The sequence below is a fragment of the Rhinolophus sinicus genome, chromosome 8 (genome assembly GCF_057876585.1).
Source record: "Rhinolophus sinicus isolate RSI-liver-muscle chromosome 8, RSI-T2T, whole genome shotgun sequence".
Taxonomy (NCBI): domain Eukaryota; kingdom Metazoa; phylum Chordata; class Mammalia; order Chiroptera; family Rhinolophidae; genus Rhinolophus; species Rhinolophus sinicus.
In genome coordinates, this window is record NC_142508.1 from 43,521,432 (window position 1) to 43,538,056 (window position 16,625).

Consider the following 16,625-nt stretch of genomic DNA (forward strand, 5'->3'; position numbering starts at 1 on the left):
TCTCCGCCAAAATCTTTAAAGGTTCCCAAGAGCACCCCTCCTACTCCCAGAATTGTAGACTCTCTCCCTAGAGAATTCTAGTCCCCTCCCTTCCTAGGGACCTTTACGGTTAGGAGCTCCAAGCCACGGAGGGCCTCAGGCCCCTTGTACCCCCTTTAAGCGGTTCCAGGCTCCGAGCCCTGCTCACAGCCTCAGAGGGTCTCAAGCCCAACTCTTCCCTTTATTATAAATTCAAGGCCCCCCCTTCTTTACTTGGAATTACAAACCCTACCTCTCTTCCTCAAAGGCACCGCCCCCGGAGCTTCAGATCCTGCCCCCCAGTTGCCCACTTCTCTAAGTGTCAGGCCACATTCCTTCCTGAAGAGAATTGGGGAGGGGCCCCACACTTAGGACTCCAAGCCCCACCCCTTTTACGTTTGCCCCGCCTCCGGGGTTTCCAGGTTCCATATCACAGCAGTTTAATTCTTAAGATTTCTAGCGCTGTAGCGTTAGCCCCGCCTCCAGTGGATTCGCAGGCTCCGCCCACAGAGGGTACTAGGCCACCTGCCTAAACCACAGGGCTGACCCTAGACTAAAAGCAACAGATTCAGTTTTGTCTTCATCCTCCACTCCTGCTAGTACTTCCAATGGAAGGTGTAAAAGGGAGCAAGGGACCCCTTTACCCTCCCCCGTTACAGTGAGGCACACGGGCTGACTCACATAGCCACACTCAACACCGTTACTGCTATCTACAGCAACCCACGCCTCCATCACACACTGACACCCAGAACTCTGGGCCCACTCACTGTTCAGGGACACACAGCCCCTTGAAACAGTAACGACGGCACTAAGCCCCCCTGCCCCCACTCACTGACATTGGTGGGTTGTCACATTCATGAATGTGCTCCGTGTCCCTGTCCTTGTGTAGCCCCATTTCTGCTAACATAGCCCTGCAGGACAGCTTGTCCCTGCCCCAATTGCCCCCCTCCCCACCTCCTACCCTGTGGCTGGAGCATTTGCTGGGGGCGCTGCGGAAATTTCTCCTTTCTGCCTGGGATCCAGGGCATCTTCAATGCTCGTTGCTAGGCAACAGCCTCTGGCTCACCACTGCAACTTCCGGGTATGGCGTCGGTTCCCACTCCCCCTCCCCCCCGCCCCAGCATTTGGAGTCCCCAGCTCTCAATCCCCATCACTGCCACTTTTCCCCAGGGTCGTTTCTATGTCACTCCTTGGATACTGATCTGATCTCAACCCTTCAGAACCTCCCGAGTTCTAGAGTCATAACATTCCAGAAGCTTCCTCCCAGTGTGTGCTCACACACACTGTTTTATGCCTCCTATTAATGAACAAACACACACCCAAATCTCTTCAGTGCTCTAGATTTTCTGAAATTCTCTCTCTGTTCTAGAATCACTGGCATTCCAGAAACACACATGTTCTGGATTCCCTGGCATGGAAAAAACTCAATATTTCAGATCTGCAAGCATTACAAAACTCTCCCCTATTACCCCATAGATTCCCTGACATCCCCACCCTCTCCTATGTTCTAGACTTCCTAATATCCAAACATCGCCCAGTGTTCTGAATGTCCTGGCACATAAAAACATTTCCAGAGTTTAAAATTCACAGGCATTCCAGAACACTCATGCTTTAGAATCACTCACAGTTTAGAGCTCCCATTCCTATTTGATTCCCTGACAATCCAGAACCCCCTGCCATTATGGATTTCTTGGAATGCAAACAAACCTTCTAATGGCCTAGAAGGGTTGGCATTCCAGAATTCCCCTATGCTTTCGATTTCCTAGTAATCCAGATTTTCTGTGTCCTATAATTCTTAGCATTCCAGAATCCCTGGCATGGAAAATATTCCTACTGGTGTCTATTCATAGGCATTCTAGACCACGCCCCTGTTCTAGAACCATTGACTTTCCAGGTCTTTTGTCAAGAAACTTCTACAGTCTGGATTCTCTGATGTGCAGGGGAGAACCCTAACATTGTTCATCCACTAGAACTCTAGAATATCCCTGTGTTCTCTACTCCCTAACATTCTAGCCCTCCTCTCCATGTTACAGAAGCTCTGGCATTCAAGAAACCCTGGGATTCTAGAATTAACATATTGTAAAATCCTTTGTTCCTATTCTGGCCCACAGTCTTTCCTCTTCATTGGCCCAAGGAAAAGATGCTGAAAACTTCCCTGAGGAGGTACCTTACGAACAGGTATTATTTTGGGGAAAATCCCCAAGGACGTCAAGCTGGAATGAACTGAACCTGTCCTACAAAGCCTCTGGTGTGGGCAGGAAAAGGGTGAATGACGGGGCAGCCAGGAATGTGGGCAAGGTGTTTGCAGTGGCGAGTTTGGGGTACAAATGTTAAGGGTGTGGCAATTACGTAGTCAACAGCTGTCTCCACCAACCTGTAGCGGTTCATCGGAGCTGGTGGTAACAGAACCCTGGTTCACCTTTTAGGAACTCCTCCTCCACTCTGTCAACATGGGGCTGACCTCACCTTCTGAGTTGTGAGGGCACATGACCCCCAGAACAATGGAAGGCCTCCATTCATTAGCCATAGTGATTGGTTCAGGGATGGCTATCTGACTCAATTCAAGCCAATGAGAATCAGTCTTGTGATTTCTCCGCTGCTAGAGAGAAAAAATGTTGCTAAGAAGCTACCTGGAGTTACCCTGGCACAGAGAAGGGAAAACCTGACTGAGAATGATGCATCCCAGAGGAAAGTAAAACCAAAAATGGAAAGACAATCTGGATGAGAGTTTGAACCCCTGGATCCAGCCATGCCTGAAGCTGAAGTGTAAACTTATACATTCCCTTTCTTTGTTTAAACCAAGAGAGGTTGGTGTTTCTGAATCTCAGCCAGGGACCTGGTTGGCCCAACATCTCTCCCACCCTCTCTGGGGGTCCCAAAATCCTCTAAGAATGTAAGCAAGGTGTTGGCAGTGAGAACTTTATTAGGAGAGGGTGACTTTGGCTCCAGAACAGGGGGATAGTAGGAATCTAGTAACAGTGACCACTCCAAGGAGACCCTGGCCCTGAACCCAGGACTCTGAAAAGGAAGCGGGGAGGCACCCGAGTCCCCAGGACCTGGGTAATAAAGGCACCATGGCAGCTGCATTCAGAAGGAAGTTTCATTGAGTTTCATCTTGGGGGGTGCAAGTGGAGCCCCGAGACCCACAGAGGGCCGGGGGGCTGGTGTTGGTGGTCGTCGGGGCTCCGGCCCACTCCGCACCAGTTCCTGGCAGCGTTCCACGAAGCTGCCTCCCCCACGGCGCCGGGCCTCAGCCTGTGGGGGGCTGGGGCTCCCACGGCGGCCAGACAAGGAGGTGTTGCTGGAGGCTGAGTGGAGACTGAGGGGGTGATGAACGTCATTCAGGCCATCATGGGGCAGCTGGGCCACCATCCCTCCCCAAGGCCACCATGTTCCACCCTCTCCCCGCTGCACAGAAGGGGAAGTGGAATCATGCCTACCTGGTGAGAGAGGTGCGGGGTGAGGGGCTAGGGATAGAGCCCCGCGAGGAAGCCAGTGGGGCTAGTTCGCACTGCTCCAGCTGTTCCATTAGCTCTTCCTCTGTCAGGCCACCTGCTGGGGGGGCAAGGAAGTAGGGTCAGGGGCAAAACAAGGGTCACAGGGCAGGGGATAAAGGTCATGTGCAAGGATTGAAGGTGGAATAGGAAAAAAAGATGCAAGGTTCAAGAGACGGGTCAGAAGCTGAGAGGGGTTGAAAAGCAAGGGCAAGGCGGGGTTGGGGGGCAGAAAAAGGGGTCAGAGGGCAAGGGCTTGGGGAGAGAGATCATGATGAAGGAGGTTGTGAGAGAGTTCAGGGAGAGTCTGTGGGGCTTGGGACAGGATTGAGGTGGGCTGGGAAGTACCAGGGGCCTGGCCAAGACCGTCCATGGCGGTGGTGAGGTCCCACATGGCCAGGCTGCCGTTGGCCTGGCCAGTGAGCAGGTAGCGCCTGGGCCGAGAGCCGAGCCGCCGGGAACCCTCACACTCCAGTACTGTGAAGGCGGTGGTGGGTGAGCCATCCACTGAGCGCACTGAACACACCCTGAAAGGGAGGAAGGAGGGGTCATCCTGGCCATACCAGGGCCTGGCCTCGTCCCTCTTCTCATCCTTACACCCTTCCTGGGCCACAGTCCCTACTGTTATGGCTTTTATTCCTGCCTTTATACCCCCAAACTTCTTCATTGTCCCCAATCTATTCTCTGGGGTTCCAGTCCCAAGAGGCCAACCACCCACACACCAACCATGTGTCTCAGGTGGGCCTCAGGACTCTCCCCCACATCTGCTGCTCCCCCTGTTCCCATCTCAGGGAAGGCCTGAGTCTCATCTTGGGTGTCTCCTTCACCTCCTATCATTGCCATGGCTGTTCCCTCGGCCTCCTGCTTCTCTCCCACCAGCCCCTCTGCCCTGCCCCATCACCCTGGTCAGCCCTGCCCTCTCCGGCCAGGGACCTGTCCAGCCTCCTCCGTGGGCTCTTGGTCTCCTATCCAACCTCCAGTCCATCCCCCTCACAGTGACCATGGCTCCCGGTAGATGATACAAGCAGGACAGTCTCAGTTCTTCCATTTGATTGACAAGGCCCTGCCCCTCTGCAGCCCCATTGCTCACCTCCAGTTCTGTGCTCCGGCCCCCAGGGACCACGTGCACTTCGCTGGCTACCCTATTTAGCCATCCTCAGCCTTTGTACATGGCTCCTTTGCCTGGGCCCCCATCCTGGCCCTGAGCCCTCTGCCCGGGCTCCCACCCTGACTACACCGGGCCGTCTCTGAGGTCCAGCACAGGTACCAGCTTCTCTAGCTTCACTCCTAATCATACGTCACACCTTTGACACCTCCAGCCCCCAAACCTGGAGCAGGCTCATGCTCCCTCCCAGCATTTGCTCCTTGAATGCCCCTTGGCTGGGACCTCCTTCTGGCCTCTGTGAACCAGATGGCCTCTTGCCTTCTCCTCTGACCACCCTCCCCGTTTGATGGCACGGCCCTCACCGCTGGCCAGTAGATGAAAGACGTACGAAGAGCTGGCTGGCGCTTGGCACCACCTTCTGAATGAACACCTGCTGATCATCCCGCTCACCGAAGGGGCCTGGGCCAGGCAGGGGTGGGGGTCAGGCCTGCTGGGTCCCGGGGACCTCCAGACCCCAAGGCTCCGCCCCCTCCCTATGGATGACCCCCCTCCCAGGACTAGGTCCCCAGCTCCAGATTGTTGGAGTTGGGTAAGGTCAGGCAGGGCTGGGGGTCAGCAAGTCAAAGGGTTCAGGTACATCAGGGATGGGGGTGGCCCTGGATTAGGCGGCAGTCAGCAGGAACCAGTGGGGGGAACAGAATTCAACAGGGGGAACGGGGAGTAAAGGGAGATCCCACAGGGGTCAGATGGAGTTAGGAGACGTCTACAGGGGTCAGGTCAGGCGTCAATGGAGGCCAATGGGGGTCTGCAGGGTGGGGAGAGGGGGGCTAGGAAGCACCAATGTCATTGCCAGCACTGCAACCACCATGCCCGTCGGCCGACTCCAGCGCCAGGATCTTGAAGGAAGCGAGTGGGGTGGAGCCGGGCTGGGTGGAAATCATGCCTCGGAAACGAGTCACAGACCATGTCCGCACGTGGTTGTTGTCAGCACAGACTGAGGGGCAGGGGGCAGCAGGTCAGGCTGGGCTGTGGCTGCCGACATTCCCAGCCCCGCCCCAGGAGGATCACCTTTCGAAAGTGTCAGGATTCAGGTCCCCCTGAATTCTTCCCTTTCAGAGAATTCTCTCTTCCCCAGAACTCCAAATGGTAGAAAATCCTGTTGGCTCTGCCTCCAAAATAATTTTGAGCCTGATCGCGCCTTACCACGTCCACTGCCCTCAGCTGCTCCTGCCCATCTTGTCTCCCACCTAGACCGGCACAGCAGCCTCCTCCCTCCGCTCCCTGCTCCATCCCCACGCGAAGACAGAGGAGACTGTGCACACCTGCTTGGGGTCACAGCCCTCCTCTCACAGAGCACTCCTACGGGTGTCATCTCAGCCAGGGTCAAAGACAAAGTCTTCTCTGTGGCTTACAAGGTCCCACTGACCTGCCCCCATCATTTCCACCTTCTCCCTTGCCCGATCCACTTCGGGCACAGGGGGCTCCCCACTTTTCCTCAGCTATATGAAACATCCTCCCACTGCAGAGCCCTTACAATGCCTGTTCCCTCTGCCTGGAATGCTTATCCTCACTGACGTGCAGTGTTCATTCCCTAATTTCTGCTCAAAGGCCCTTCCTCAGAAAGGTGTTCCCAGAACCACCCACTTTCTTGTAACCCGGACACTCTCTAGCTACTCACACAACGTTGGTTTTTTTCCCTGGCCCTCATCATCGCCTGGTACCGATTTATATTTTTATTAGTGTATTGTCTGCCGCCCCCACTGGAACCCCATGTCTGCTCCATGAGGGTAGGGACTTGGCCTGTCTTGTTCACCACTGTATCCCCTGTGCCTGGCACACAGTAGGTTCTCAATAAATGTTTATTGAACTGGTGAATAATTCACTCTCCCTTAGAGGGATCCCCCTCATAATATCCTCTCACTTCTGTGGTTACTGTTCTAGGAAAAACTTCTCTCACCTGCAGAGGTCATTCCCTACACGTCCCTCCCCAGTGGAAACCCTTGTACACCTGGTTCTGTGCTCTGATCCGAACCACCCCTTCCTGCAGGGAGATGGGCGCCCGGGGCAGCCCGCAGGCCCACCTGAGATGAGGTGCTTCTCCGACAACATGATCTTGGTGACGGGGCTGCGGTGCACAGTGAAGGTCTGGAAGAGCTGAGGCCCTGAGCCCACGGTTTCGGGGTGCTGCACGATGACCCGCACGCCCCCTGAGCTGGTGCCATAAGCGATCTCAATCCAGTTCCCACTGTCACCTGGTGAAGGGCCGAGAAGGAAGAGAGGGACAGGGTCACAGAGAGACAGAAACCAAGGCAGAGAGAGACAGATGGACCGGTGAAGAACAGAAACAGAGTCATGAAGCAAGGAGTGTGAGATGAAGATCGCACGGTGGTAGGAGATGTGGTGAAGGCGGAAAGAAGAGACAAAGGGACCGATCATAGACAGAGAAACACAGACACATCTGGGGTGCCAAAAAAATATATACAAGAGGACACTTTGGTGAGTGTTACTCAAGCAGTAGTTCACCGTAATCAGAAGTGTCTGGACGCTGATGGTACCCACTGTGAAGACCTCTTGTAATTGCAGAAGTCAAACATGACTTGTATTCACCTTTTGTTGTCCGTATATATTGAGTATTGCAATCTTAATACAGTTTTCCTTTTTCAAAATGTATATACATTTTTTTGGCACCCTCTGTATATACACAAACAGCAAGATAAGAAAGTACAACCCTGTGTGTCTAAGGGACTCCCCGCCCTCGCCAACTTTCCAGAGGGCAAAAAGTTATTTTGCAAGTGTCCGAAACTTAACGGGCCATCTGAAGGACTGGGGGTAGGGAAAATGTGGTTGTAATATTTTGTACAGCAGTTAAAGTAATGGATTGGGGTTATGCATTGCAACATGGATGGACATTAAACCCAGGACAGGTTTAATAGTAAGAGGATAGCTGAGATAGTAGCCGGTACTATTTACATAAATTCAAAACCTGTTCTCAACACCCATTATGTAAGGACACAAACAAATGAAAAGATAAATGTTAATCATGACAGAATAGTGGCAGGTGGTGGGGAGGGCGGTGGGGAGGAAAGGAATAAATGAATGAAATAAGAAAGAGGACTTATGGGTGGGGGATGGGTGAAAAAGGTGAAGAGGAATGTAGTCGATAATGTTGCGATAAGTTTGCACAGTGACAGATGATTACTAGATTTAGTGGGGTGATGACATTGTAAGGTACAAAAATGTGATTTGTGAAATAATATTATACACCCAAAGCTAATATACCAAATATAATATTGTATACCAACTATACTTAAATAATAAAAAGAAAGAAAGGGGCCTTATATGATGACTTGCTGTGAAGTTAGGTGCATTATTAATTTACGCCTGCTAGAAAAAAATGTACCGTGACTCTTACCTCACACGATACATACAAATTAATCTGAAGTGGAAGAGAGACCTTTGTGTAAAAGCTAAAAGTACAAAGCTTCTAGAAGAAAACAGAAGGAAATCTTCATAACCTGGGGACAGGCAAAGATATCTTAAGATCCAGAAAGCACTAACCATTAAAAATAAAATAATTAACCATTCTGCTAAGGGAAAAAAAACAGATGCGAAAGGCCGTGTATTAAATGACTCTATTTACATGAAATGTCCAGAAGAGGCAAATCCATAGAGACAGAAAGTAGATTAAGTTTCTAGGGGCTGTCAGGAGAGAAGAAGAGGTTATGACTGCTAATAAGTTAAAGGTTTCTTTTCGGACTGACAAAAATCATGTTCTGGAATTAGACAGTAGTGATGATAGCACAACCTGAGTCTACTAAAAATCACCAAATTGCACACTTTAAAATGGTGAATTTTATGGTATGTGAATGATAGCGCTATAAAAACAAATAAAAATTAAGCTATTTCTCTGCATTTGAGAGCATGAAAAGACAACCAAAAACTGCCCCAAATGAGAGAACTCAGCTTTATCCACTATAAAACATGCTTCCTCTTTGTTTTATGGGTATGCAAGCATGATGTCATAATCTTAGAAATGGGAAAGAAACCCACAGATGAACGGCTAGTGGCCAATTTTGCCCCTAATGGAGGGGCTCGCTGTGGTCTAGCACCTAGAAGCGTGCTCATATACAAATGGTGTTCAGTGAGTATTTGTTGAATGACTAAACGATAGCTGAATCTGGCTGCTGATGGAAGAGGGGGCGCCAGGCCATAGCTTACTGGTCTTGGGGGTGAGGTAGACACTGAGGGCTGTGACCCCGTCTTCTGCTGGGTCCCGGTAGAGCTCGCTGACAAGGAGGTCATTGTCCTTCATGCGCAGGGGGAACTTCTGCACATCTGCAGTGGGCAGGGAGGGTAGAGAAGGCTTGTTCAAGGTGACCTAGCTTCTGCCCTCCTCTCCCTCTTCCTTCGGAAGGCTCTCAGGCATCTGGGTGCCGACTGCTGCTCACCCACGTAATAGATGGAGCCATTGTTGCAGCCCAGCAGGAGGAAGGATCCTGCTGCATCGTAACTGGTGATGGGCTGCACCTCCTGGACCTGGGGGAAGACAGGGCAGGCTGTGGCTGTGGAGTCCCTCCCTGCCTTTGCCTCCACAGTACCCCCTCCTGGCATGCCTTCCCCTCCCCGCTCCAGAACCCACCAGGGTTTCTAGGCCCACTTCTCTCCAGCCTTGCCTGCTCCAGGCCTATCTTGATCTGTGTCTGTCTCTGAATGTCTCTTGGTCAGCACTTGTCTCTTGGCCTCTCCTTGCCTCTGTATTTCTGACATTCTCTATTCATCTCCATCTACCGCTCTGCGTCCCTTCATCTACCAGTCATTCAGTCCTGGTTTCTCTGTCTACCCTTCTCTCTCTGTCACCTCTTTCTGATGTCCTGCTTCCATTTGTCTGTTTCTCTCCCCATCTGTCTTTTTCTCCCTCCTTTCTCTGCTTGTGCGTCTCTCTCTCCCAAACACTCACACTTTAGCAGGAGAAAATAGCAATGCAGGTGTATTGTTTTTACATTTTGGACACTGCTACGGGTGGGTGCAGAGACACTGACAGAAGTTTACACGTCTCTCTCGCTAGGTTTCTGTCTCCTACACCATCTCCCCTCACCTGCTCCCCAATCCAGTGCCTGGAGAACCCTCTCTTCTCCTTTCTAAAGCCACCCATCCTTCCTGTCAGCATGGCAGCCCCTCTTCCAGGAAGGCCTCCCTGATGCTCCTTAGGCCTTCAGCACACACATCCAGACTCTGGCCCACTGCTGAGCTTGCTGGTTCTCTCCACATCAGGGGGAAGCAAAAAGGAACCCCTCTCTGGATCTGTACAGTCTGGACACCTGGGAAAGGGACAGCCAGGCTGAACAGCATTCTGACCTGCCAGTGCTTAGTAACAGCATTCCACACCCCGATACGTCCCGTGTGGCTTGTGGCGATGAGCTGGTTCCCAACGAAGAATAAGGCCTCCACAGGCACCCCGAGGTGGAAGACTCCTGTAGAGGGCAAGAGGTGCTCAGCCAGGACCCCACTTCATAGGGTAGAAGAGGGCTGGTAGGAAGAGTTCCGAGGGCCAGAGGATTCAGTTGGCCATGGAATCCTTATAGGATAGAGGGTTCCAGCAGGAATTACAGGGGATTCTCATGAAGACTGAGATTTGTGAGGGAACAGATTAGTTAACAAGTCAGAGATTTCTAGTGGACCCATAGAGTCTAACAAATGCAGATTCCACTGGCATGGAGAATTCCAACAAAGCAAAGAAATCTAACTGGGCAGTGAATTCTGATGGAGGAGAGAATTATATGTGGGTGGATATTTCTATTAGGCCAAGGATTTCTAATAGGATACGGAATTCTAAGTGGTTAGAGTATCTTAATAATGCCAAGAATTCTTAAGGATGTGAGAACTGTATAGGGGGTGTATTTTAATAGGTCACAGAATGTAAACAGGGTAGAGAATTTTAACAGAACACAGGTTGGAGTAGAATTCTAAAGGGCAGAAAGTTCTGCAAAAAACCTGGTGCCATACCTATCTCAGAGCCACCGCCTTCTGCCCGCAGAGCCCACAGCAGGATCTCGCTGCCTGTGGCTGCTGCCACCATCTTGTCGTGCTCACCCAAAGCCCCACCAAGCACCCGGGCTGTGAGTGCCAGTCGCTCGATGGGCCAATCCAGGCGGGGACTGGAAAACACCAGCTGCCAGCCAGAGGCTTCCTTCAGACTGGAGGATTGGGGGACATCATCAACCCTCAAATGCTTCCCATCAACAGGCCCAAAGCCTCCTGCCACCGCCCTCCCCAAGCACCTGTAGCAGACAAGAAACTGGGTATAGGCCACAGCGATCCAGTTGTGGTGTCCACACACCAGGCGCACCATCCCTGGTTCCTCCGGCAGCCCTTAGTGGGGAGAGCAGGGGTCAGGGCAGGGTCACAAGAGCCCCACTGGCTCTTGTAATAGATGGAGCCAGATGAAAGCTGTCCCAACCTTCCAGGAGACAGAAACATACCTGATGGGGAGGGAGGGGCTTTCTCGTCCAGCATTCGACCCAGCAGCCCTGCATTGCCCAGGTTGGGGGGCATGGTATTACTCCGTCGAACGGGGGCTGGGCGTCCCCCTGTCTGCTGGGGACCCACCAGGCTGTGCCGGTTCCGCCGCTTCACCGGGAACACTATAGCAGGGAGAAGGGGCAGAGTGACAGTCATTGTAATAATGGCCACGTGGCAAACACTTAAAATATGCCAGATACGATTTGCCCAGGTACGGAACATAGTCTCCTAGTGAAAAGAATGTAGGTGGTACAGAGACAGCATTAGGTGAAATTGAATCACACAGCAAGTTACTCCATTTTCAGTTCCTTTCAGCCCATCATAAAGGAAGAATCAGTTTGGTGCTGCCATAATACTGATACCTCTCCAATATTTGCTAATCTTCCCTTTTAAGAAACGGAAGACTGTCCTTTGGCAGGCAACACCATCTAGGCAACACTGTTATGTTTGCATCTTGTTTTCATGTTTACTTATTTATAGTATAAAGGTAGTGATATAAAGCTTTTATTTAAAATGACTTTAAAAAACAGAGTAAAACTAAGTTATAAAAACAAGGGCATAGATCATCATATTTGGTAAAATTCATGAAGATAGTAGGTATTGACTGAGGTTAGGGAAACAAAGTAATACATTGAATTTCCCCACTGTTACTTCTACCAATCAACAAAGCTTAGTAGACTACAGTTCCCAATAACCACTGGGGCATAGTTTCCATGGCGAGTGGGCTGGCTGCATCAAGGTCTCAGGGAGACTATAGTCAATAACTCCTCTTTAATATTTCTCCCCTCCATACAACAGACCCCCGTTCTTCCTAAGCCTTCCGAAAAGGAAATCAAACCTGGACTACAACTCCCATCCGACTCTAGGGCATGCATCGGAGCCTCAAAGGACTTAGCCGTTCCACTGTCTCACTGGAAATGCTGTTTCCTATTTCCTTTCAAAGCATCAGTCCAAGTAGCTGATATAGAACTACAATCCCTTAGTGTATCAAGGCCCACAGCACGGCACCCAAGGATGCAGCCTTATGGTAAATGTAATCTTTATTCCACCCAGCCTCCTCTCTATCCTTTAGTAGTAGTGCCCACCTGGTGGAGGCAGGTAACCATTGAAGAGGACGTTTCCGCAAGAAGATCGATCCAACTCCTCCCGCAGCTGCAGGCGACGAACTGAGGCGGAAGGACTAGTAGGCTGGGACTTGGCGGGTAGTGAGGCCGATCTCTTTCCCCTCCCCCAATCCCTTTCTCCACGGAATGGCACCACTCCCCAGAGACCCAGGACCAAATCTAGTGCTGTCAGCTCTAACCCAACCTTCTTTCAGGAGGGGGATGAGGGAGCATCGCTAAAGAGCTGGTTTTCTATGCAATGAGAATGCTAATGGGGCCCCTACTTACCCAGAGGAGTGAGCCCATAGAACTGGGCTTCGTGGAGGAGACTGGAACCGTGGACGCCCCTGGTTAGTAGAATTGACTAGGGGTCAGGGTCTGGGTAGTGGGAGTGGGCAGAGAATTCTGAGGAGGAAGTTTCAAAACTGCACAGAGCACCCCAAGAGGTAGCAAATTTTGACGGGATCAAGATTCTAAGGAGGGATGATATGGCCAGTGAGAATGTGTGTGTGTGTGTGTGTGTGTGTGTGTGTGTGTGTGTGTTGGGGGGAATTCTAAGGACACATAATTTAACTATGATCAAGGAGTTTAAATGAACATTCTGAAGGGAAGAAGAGACTTCTCAGAGGTGAAGCCTGTGGGGGACTCCCCTTTATTCTCCATGCCAACCTGGGGTCCAACTCTTTGGTACGCAGGAAGTTGAGGATAGGGGCGAAGACGGTGGGGTCCCTGTCGATGAAGATCTGCGAGGAAGGGGTGCAAAGGATGAACGGGACAAATAGCGGGGTTGAGTAGGAATTCTGTCCCTCCTCGTAACCCGCGGCCCCATTTCAGCTCTTGCTCTACTCACGGCTCCGGTCTCATCTTTCAATGTCGAGATGCGTCCGCTCAGAAGACTGCAGGGAGGGGACCCAGAGCAGGTGTCACGGGGCGGGGTGTGTGTTTGCGGGGCGGGGGGAATGGGTCTTCCCATACCTTCTCCTCCCGCCTCCCAGCCCCCCGCCGCAAACGCGCTCTCCCAATCACCTGGAGAAGAAGGAGTCTGGGATCCAGGTGAGAGTTTGGCGAGAGGTACTGAATCTGTGAGGGGAAGGTGAGTAGACTCGAGATGATGTAAGGAGGATGAGGAATGCGGCATCCTACCCCATCACCGGGCGAACTCCCTACCCTCCGCAGGCGCCAGTCGAGGCTCCCGCGCCTCCCTCAGGGGGCGGAGCAATCCTGGAGGACAATTCCCCCGGGAGAGGCGGTACTCCCACCCCGCTTCCCGCCCCTGAGCATGGGGCGTCGGGAGTCGCCTACACTCACCTCTTGCCTCCCACGTTCAGATGAATCACCTCCCCAGGAGGTCCCCGACCTGGGACGACCTCTGCTACAGGCGCCGCAGCTGCCATGGCCCCCGGGCGAATCTGCGGGTCAGCACCCGCTTCCGGGTGTGCTTTCCGCCCCGCCCCCATCGCGTGGTGATTGGACCAGAGATTCCTCGAGCAGCCGACCATTGGACAAAGCACTCATCCGTCGCAGTTATATTCTCCGCCTCCTTAAAGGGGCACACCTTTCCTGTCCTGGACGGGGCGGACCTGGAAGCTTGTTTGGGGAAGTTTAGTTACGAGGGTTAGCAAAACATTCCTGCATCCTTCTGGGTTTCCCGTTTTAGGAATGGCATCTAGGTGTTTCGTCGGGGGCACGTGTTTAAACCCCGAAATTAATCCACACCAAGGGGGACACCTAAATGTTCTCCGCGGCCACATTCTCTTCCCGCCCCCAACCTCCCAGGCGGAGCCCATGAAACGCGAACAAACCAGCATAGACCGTCAAAGCCAAAGATTTATTATAGGTACATACAGTGTGCGCCCGCGACACCGCCCCACACTCTCAAGCCCCAGCGGCTTCTCCAGGAGGCCATGGGGGCTGCCAACAACCCGCTTTCCCTACGCCCCTAGAAGGTGCTCCAGCCAGAAGCATGCAGGGGGAGGGCTTCCCCTCGCCCCTCCCCTCACGAAGTGCCTTTTTCAGCTGGAGGGGGGAGGAGAGAGGAAGACAGTTTTGAGCTTTGACGTCCCTCCCATGAAAAGCCTTCGCGGATGCGGGACGGGAAGAGGTCGACGTTTTGCAAAAATAAACTACGTCAAGAATTAACCGCATGGCTCTGAGGCGGCGGAGTACGGCGGCTAGGGCCCCTTCACTCCCCCTTCCCAGACAGAGATCAAGGCAGCATTGGAAGTGAGGTAAAGGTGGGGAGGGGGCGTCCCCTCCCCACCCCCTAGCACCCTGGATGGTCCAGGGGACCTCACCAGCGCCCCTGTGCCCATCCCTAGGGTGGAGAGGGGGCAGGAATTATCGTTCCTACCACTCCAGCTTTCTGGGGCAGGATCTGGGGATCCAGGCATGGGGCTTGGCTCAACTGGCCCCTTACCCGCCCCCCTAAGCTCAGTTATTGCATAAAAATAATGGAGCCCCAGCACCTGGGGTGGGGGTGGCGAGCGGGAAGAGGCCGAGATATGGCTATAGGGGCAGCAATCTCCGCACCACTTCCTGGGGTGCAGGAGAAGTCCCCTCCTTTCCAGTGCCCGTCATGGTGCGTCCGCAGTGTTGGTGGAACTAGAGGCTCCCGCCCCTGCGGAAGAGAAAGTGTCTTTGTGCCCACAGTGCGAGAGGAGGGACGGAGAATCGTGTCAGGTCCTGGGGGTAGTAAGTCACTTCCGGCGCCCGCTGGCCCTGCGCTCCCCCGCCTCCCGCTTGGGATTGCCCTCGTCTGTGGAAGACGTCGTGGGTAGTGTCTGTCCCCAGCGGGCGATCTCGGCGTGTTCCCCCACGGAGGCGGCCACAGCCTCCAGCCAGCCGTTCATCTCCTCCTGGAGAGAGAAACAGGACACAGAGTCTGTATTTAGAACTAGAGAGGACACTGAGTAATAAGCAAGTCTGGAATCAGACTGCCATCTCTAAACTTCAGTTTCCTGATCTATTAAATGGGATGATGATGATGATGATGATGATACTGCCAACACTTTCATAGCACTTATTACATGCCAGACTCTGTTGTAAATACTTTTGTGGATTATTTGCTTAATCCTATGCAATAGAATTATATCTAATTTTCACTATAGAGATAAACAACACACAATAACATCAGCAGACACTTTTAGAGCACTGATATTTACCAGGCCCTTGTAAATACATGTATCAATTTATTTAATTCTCACAATAACCCTGTGATGGAAAACTATTTTTATCTCTATTTAAAAGAGGTATGGAGAGAATAGAGGCCTACTTCATAGCCTCTTGTGAGGCTGAATGAGATAAAGAGATAAAAAGTATTATTTTTAACATCCCTTCAAAGCACCTCCATGCTTGCTCCTCCTCCCCTGATCTCTCCACTTAGCCCCAGTCCCAAGGTTCACTCACATTACTGTCTCTCTCACCCACCTCCACCTCCCCTCCCCACTAGCCTGCCTAGGTCCAGCCTATGTTCTCCTATACTTGAGTCCCTGCCCTGGCCACTTCCTGGGCTCCACACCTCCACTCTTCCCCTCTCTAATCTATCCTGCAAATGGTAGCCAAAGGGATCTTTCTAATGCATCACTGTAACTGTCCCTTCCTCAAAACTCTGCCATGGCTCCCCAGTGCCCTTAGGACAAATCCAACCTCTTCTAAATGGCCCACAATGCCTTTTGAGATCCAGCCCCTGGGAACTTTCTGGAAACCTTCCTCCTTTAACTCTCCTCTGGCCCTGTGCGAAGAGACTCCTCCCAGCTCCACACACACACATCTGCCCTGGACTCTTTCTCCTGTCTCAAATTTCCTTACAGATAACCACACACAGAGAAGAAAGCTCCTTCTGGGCACAAAGTACAGTGAATGCTTTGAAATTCTGCTCCTCTAGTTCTTTGCACTTGCTGTTCTCTCTACCTGTATCATCCCCCCTCATTTTTTTTTTTTTTTTTTTAGCTAACTCTCTCCTATCTTTTCAATCTCGCTTCAGAGGCCAAGGCAAGGAGGTTGCACTTTGTCCTGGGGCCTCTAGGCAGCCCTCCTGATGCTGTACCTCTCTCCCCTCCTACTGCTCCCTCCGCCCAGCTACATTAGGAACTTCCTCTGGGCTCTCACTGCGCATGGGCTTTCCCATTGCAGCCCTGGTAACTCAGGTTTGTGCTTCCCATCTCACAGCCTCATCACTCTGAACCAGGAACCAGCAAGCCAAGTGGTTCCTGAGGTTTGACTAGGGGAGAGAAAGGATCAGATCTCACCTCATCTTTAGCCTGGAGCAAAAACTCGCTGCCATCCTGGGTCCTGTAGGAAAGGATACAGGACTTGGGGGATCTGGGGTAGAGGTCGGCCCATAAGTCCACTAACAGTTCTCCAGAGGAGCAGGGGATTGCTGGGAGG

General features: G+C 52.1%; 3 protein-coding genes across 4 annotated transcripts in view; all 3 read right to left on the reverse strand.

Annotated features, from left to right (window-relative positions):
- The window catches only part of LTBP4 (latent transforming growth factor beta binding protein 4), a 28,768-nt gene extending 27,758 nt beyond the window's left edge, over positions 1-1,010 (reverse strand). The window contains exon 1 of the mRNA XM_088800156.1: positions 980-1,010. Within this exon, the coding sequence (XP_088656282.1) occupies positions 980-995 (16 nt within the window). The 5' untranslated portion in view covers positions 996-1,010. The remainder of the gene's footprint in view (positions 1-979) is intronic.
- A 1,911-nt stretch (positions 1,011-2,921) lies between these two features.
- On the reverse strand, positions 2,922-13,920 carry SHKBP1 (SH3KBP1 binding protein 1). Its single transcript, XM_019751372.3, has 18 exons — positions 13,548-13,920; positions 13,266-13,319; positions 13,090-13,135; positions 12,909-12,982; positions 12,528-12,586; positions 12,222-12,302; positions 11,097-11,258; positions 10,896-10,986; positions 10,621-10,811; positions 9,973-10,088; positions 9,066-9,153; positions 8,836-8,952; positions 6,699-6,869; positions 5,456-5,611; positions 4,980-5,076; positions 3,861-4,039; positions 3,459-3,573; positions 2,922-3,337 (listed from the first exon to the last, which is right to left on the reverse strand). Exons 1-18 carry the CDS (start codon positions 13,736-13,738, stop codon positions 3,106-3,108), a joined length of 2,220 nt encoding a protein of 739 aa, XP_019606931.2. The 5' UTR covers positions 13,739-13,920; the 3' UTR covers positions 2,922-3,105.
- Positions 13,921-14,048: 128 nt separating this feature from the next.
- SPTBN4 (spectrin beta, non-erythrocytic 4) overlaps positions 14,049-16,625 on the reverse strand; it is a 71,337-nt gene continuing 68,760 nt past the window's right edge. For both annotated transcript variants that reach the window (XM_074314308.2, XM_074314307.2), the window contains 2 exons: positions 16,487-16,529; positions 14,049-15,094 (listed from right to left, as the gene is read on the reverse strand). In XM_074314308.2, the coding sequence (XP_074170409.1) occupies positions 14,936-15,094; positions 16,487-16,529 (202 nt within the window). In that variant the 3' untranslated portion in view covers positions 14,049-14,935. The remainder of the gene's footprint in view (positions 15,095-16,486; positions 16,530-16,625) is intronic.

Bases quoted from the DNA above. Each gene is read 5' to 3' on its own strand.
- SHKBP1 (XM_019751372.3), bottom strand. From the start codon at position 13,738: ATGGTCGGCTGCTCGAGGAATCTCTGGTCCAATCACCACGCGATGGGG. The intron at 13,136-13,265 runs GTGATTGGGAGA...CCCTCCCTGCAG, and splicing joins CCAGACTCCTTCTTCTCCAG to TCTTCTGAGCGGACGCATCT. The intron at 12,587-12,908 runs GTTGGCATGGAG...TCTACTAACCAG, and splicing joins ACCAAAGAGTTGGACCCCAG to GGGCGTCCACGGTTCCAGTC.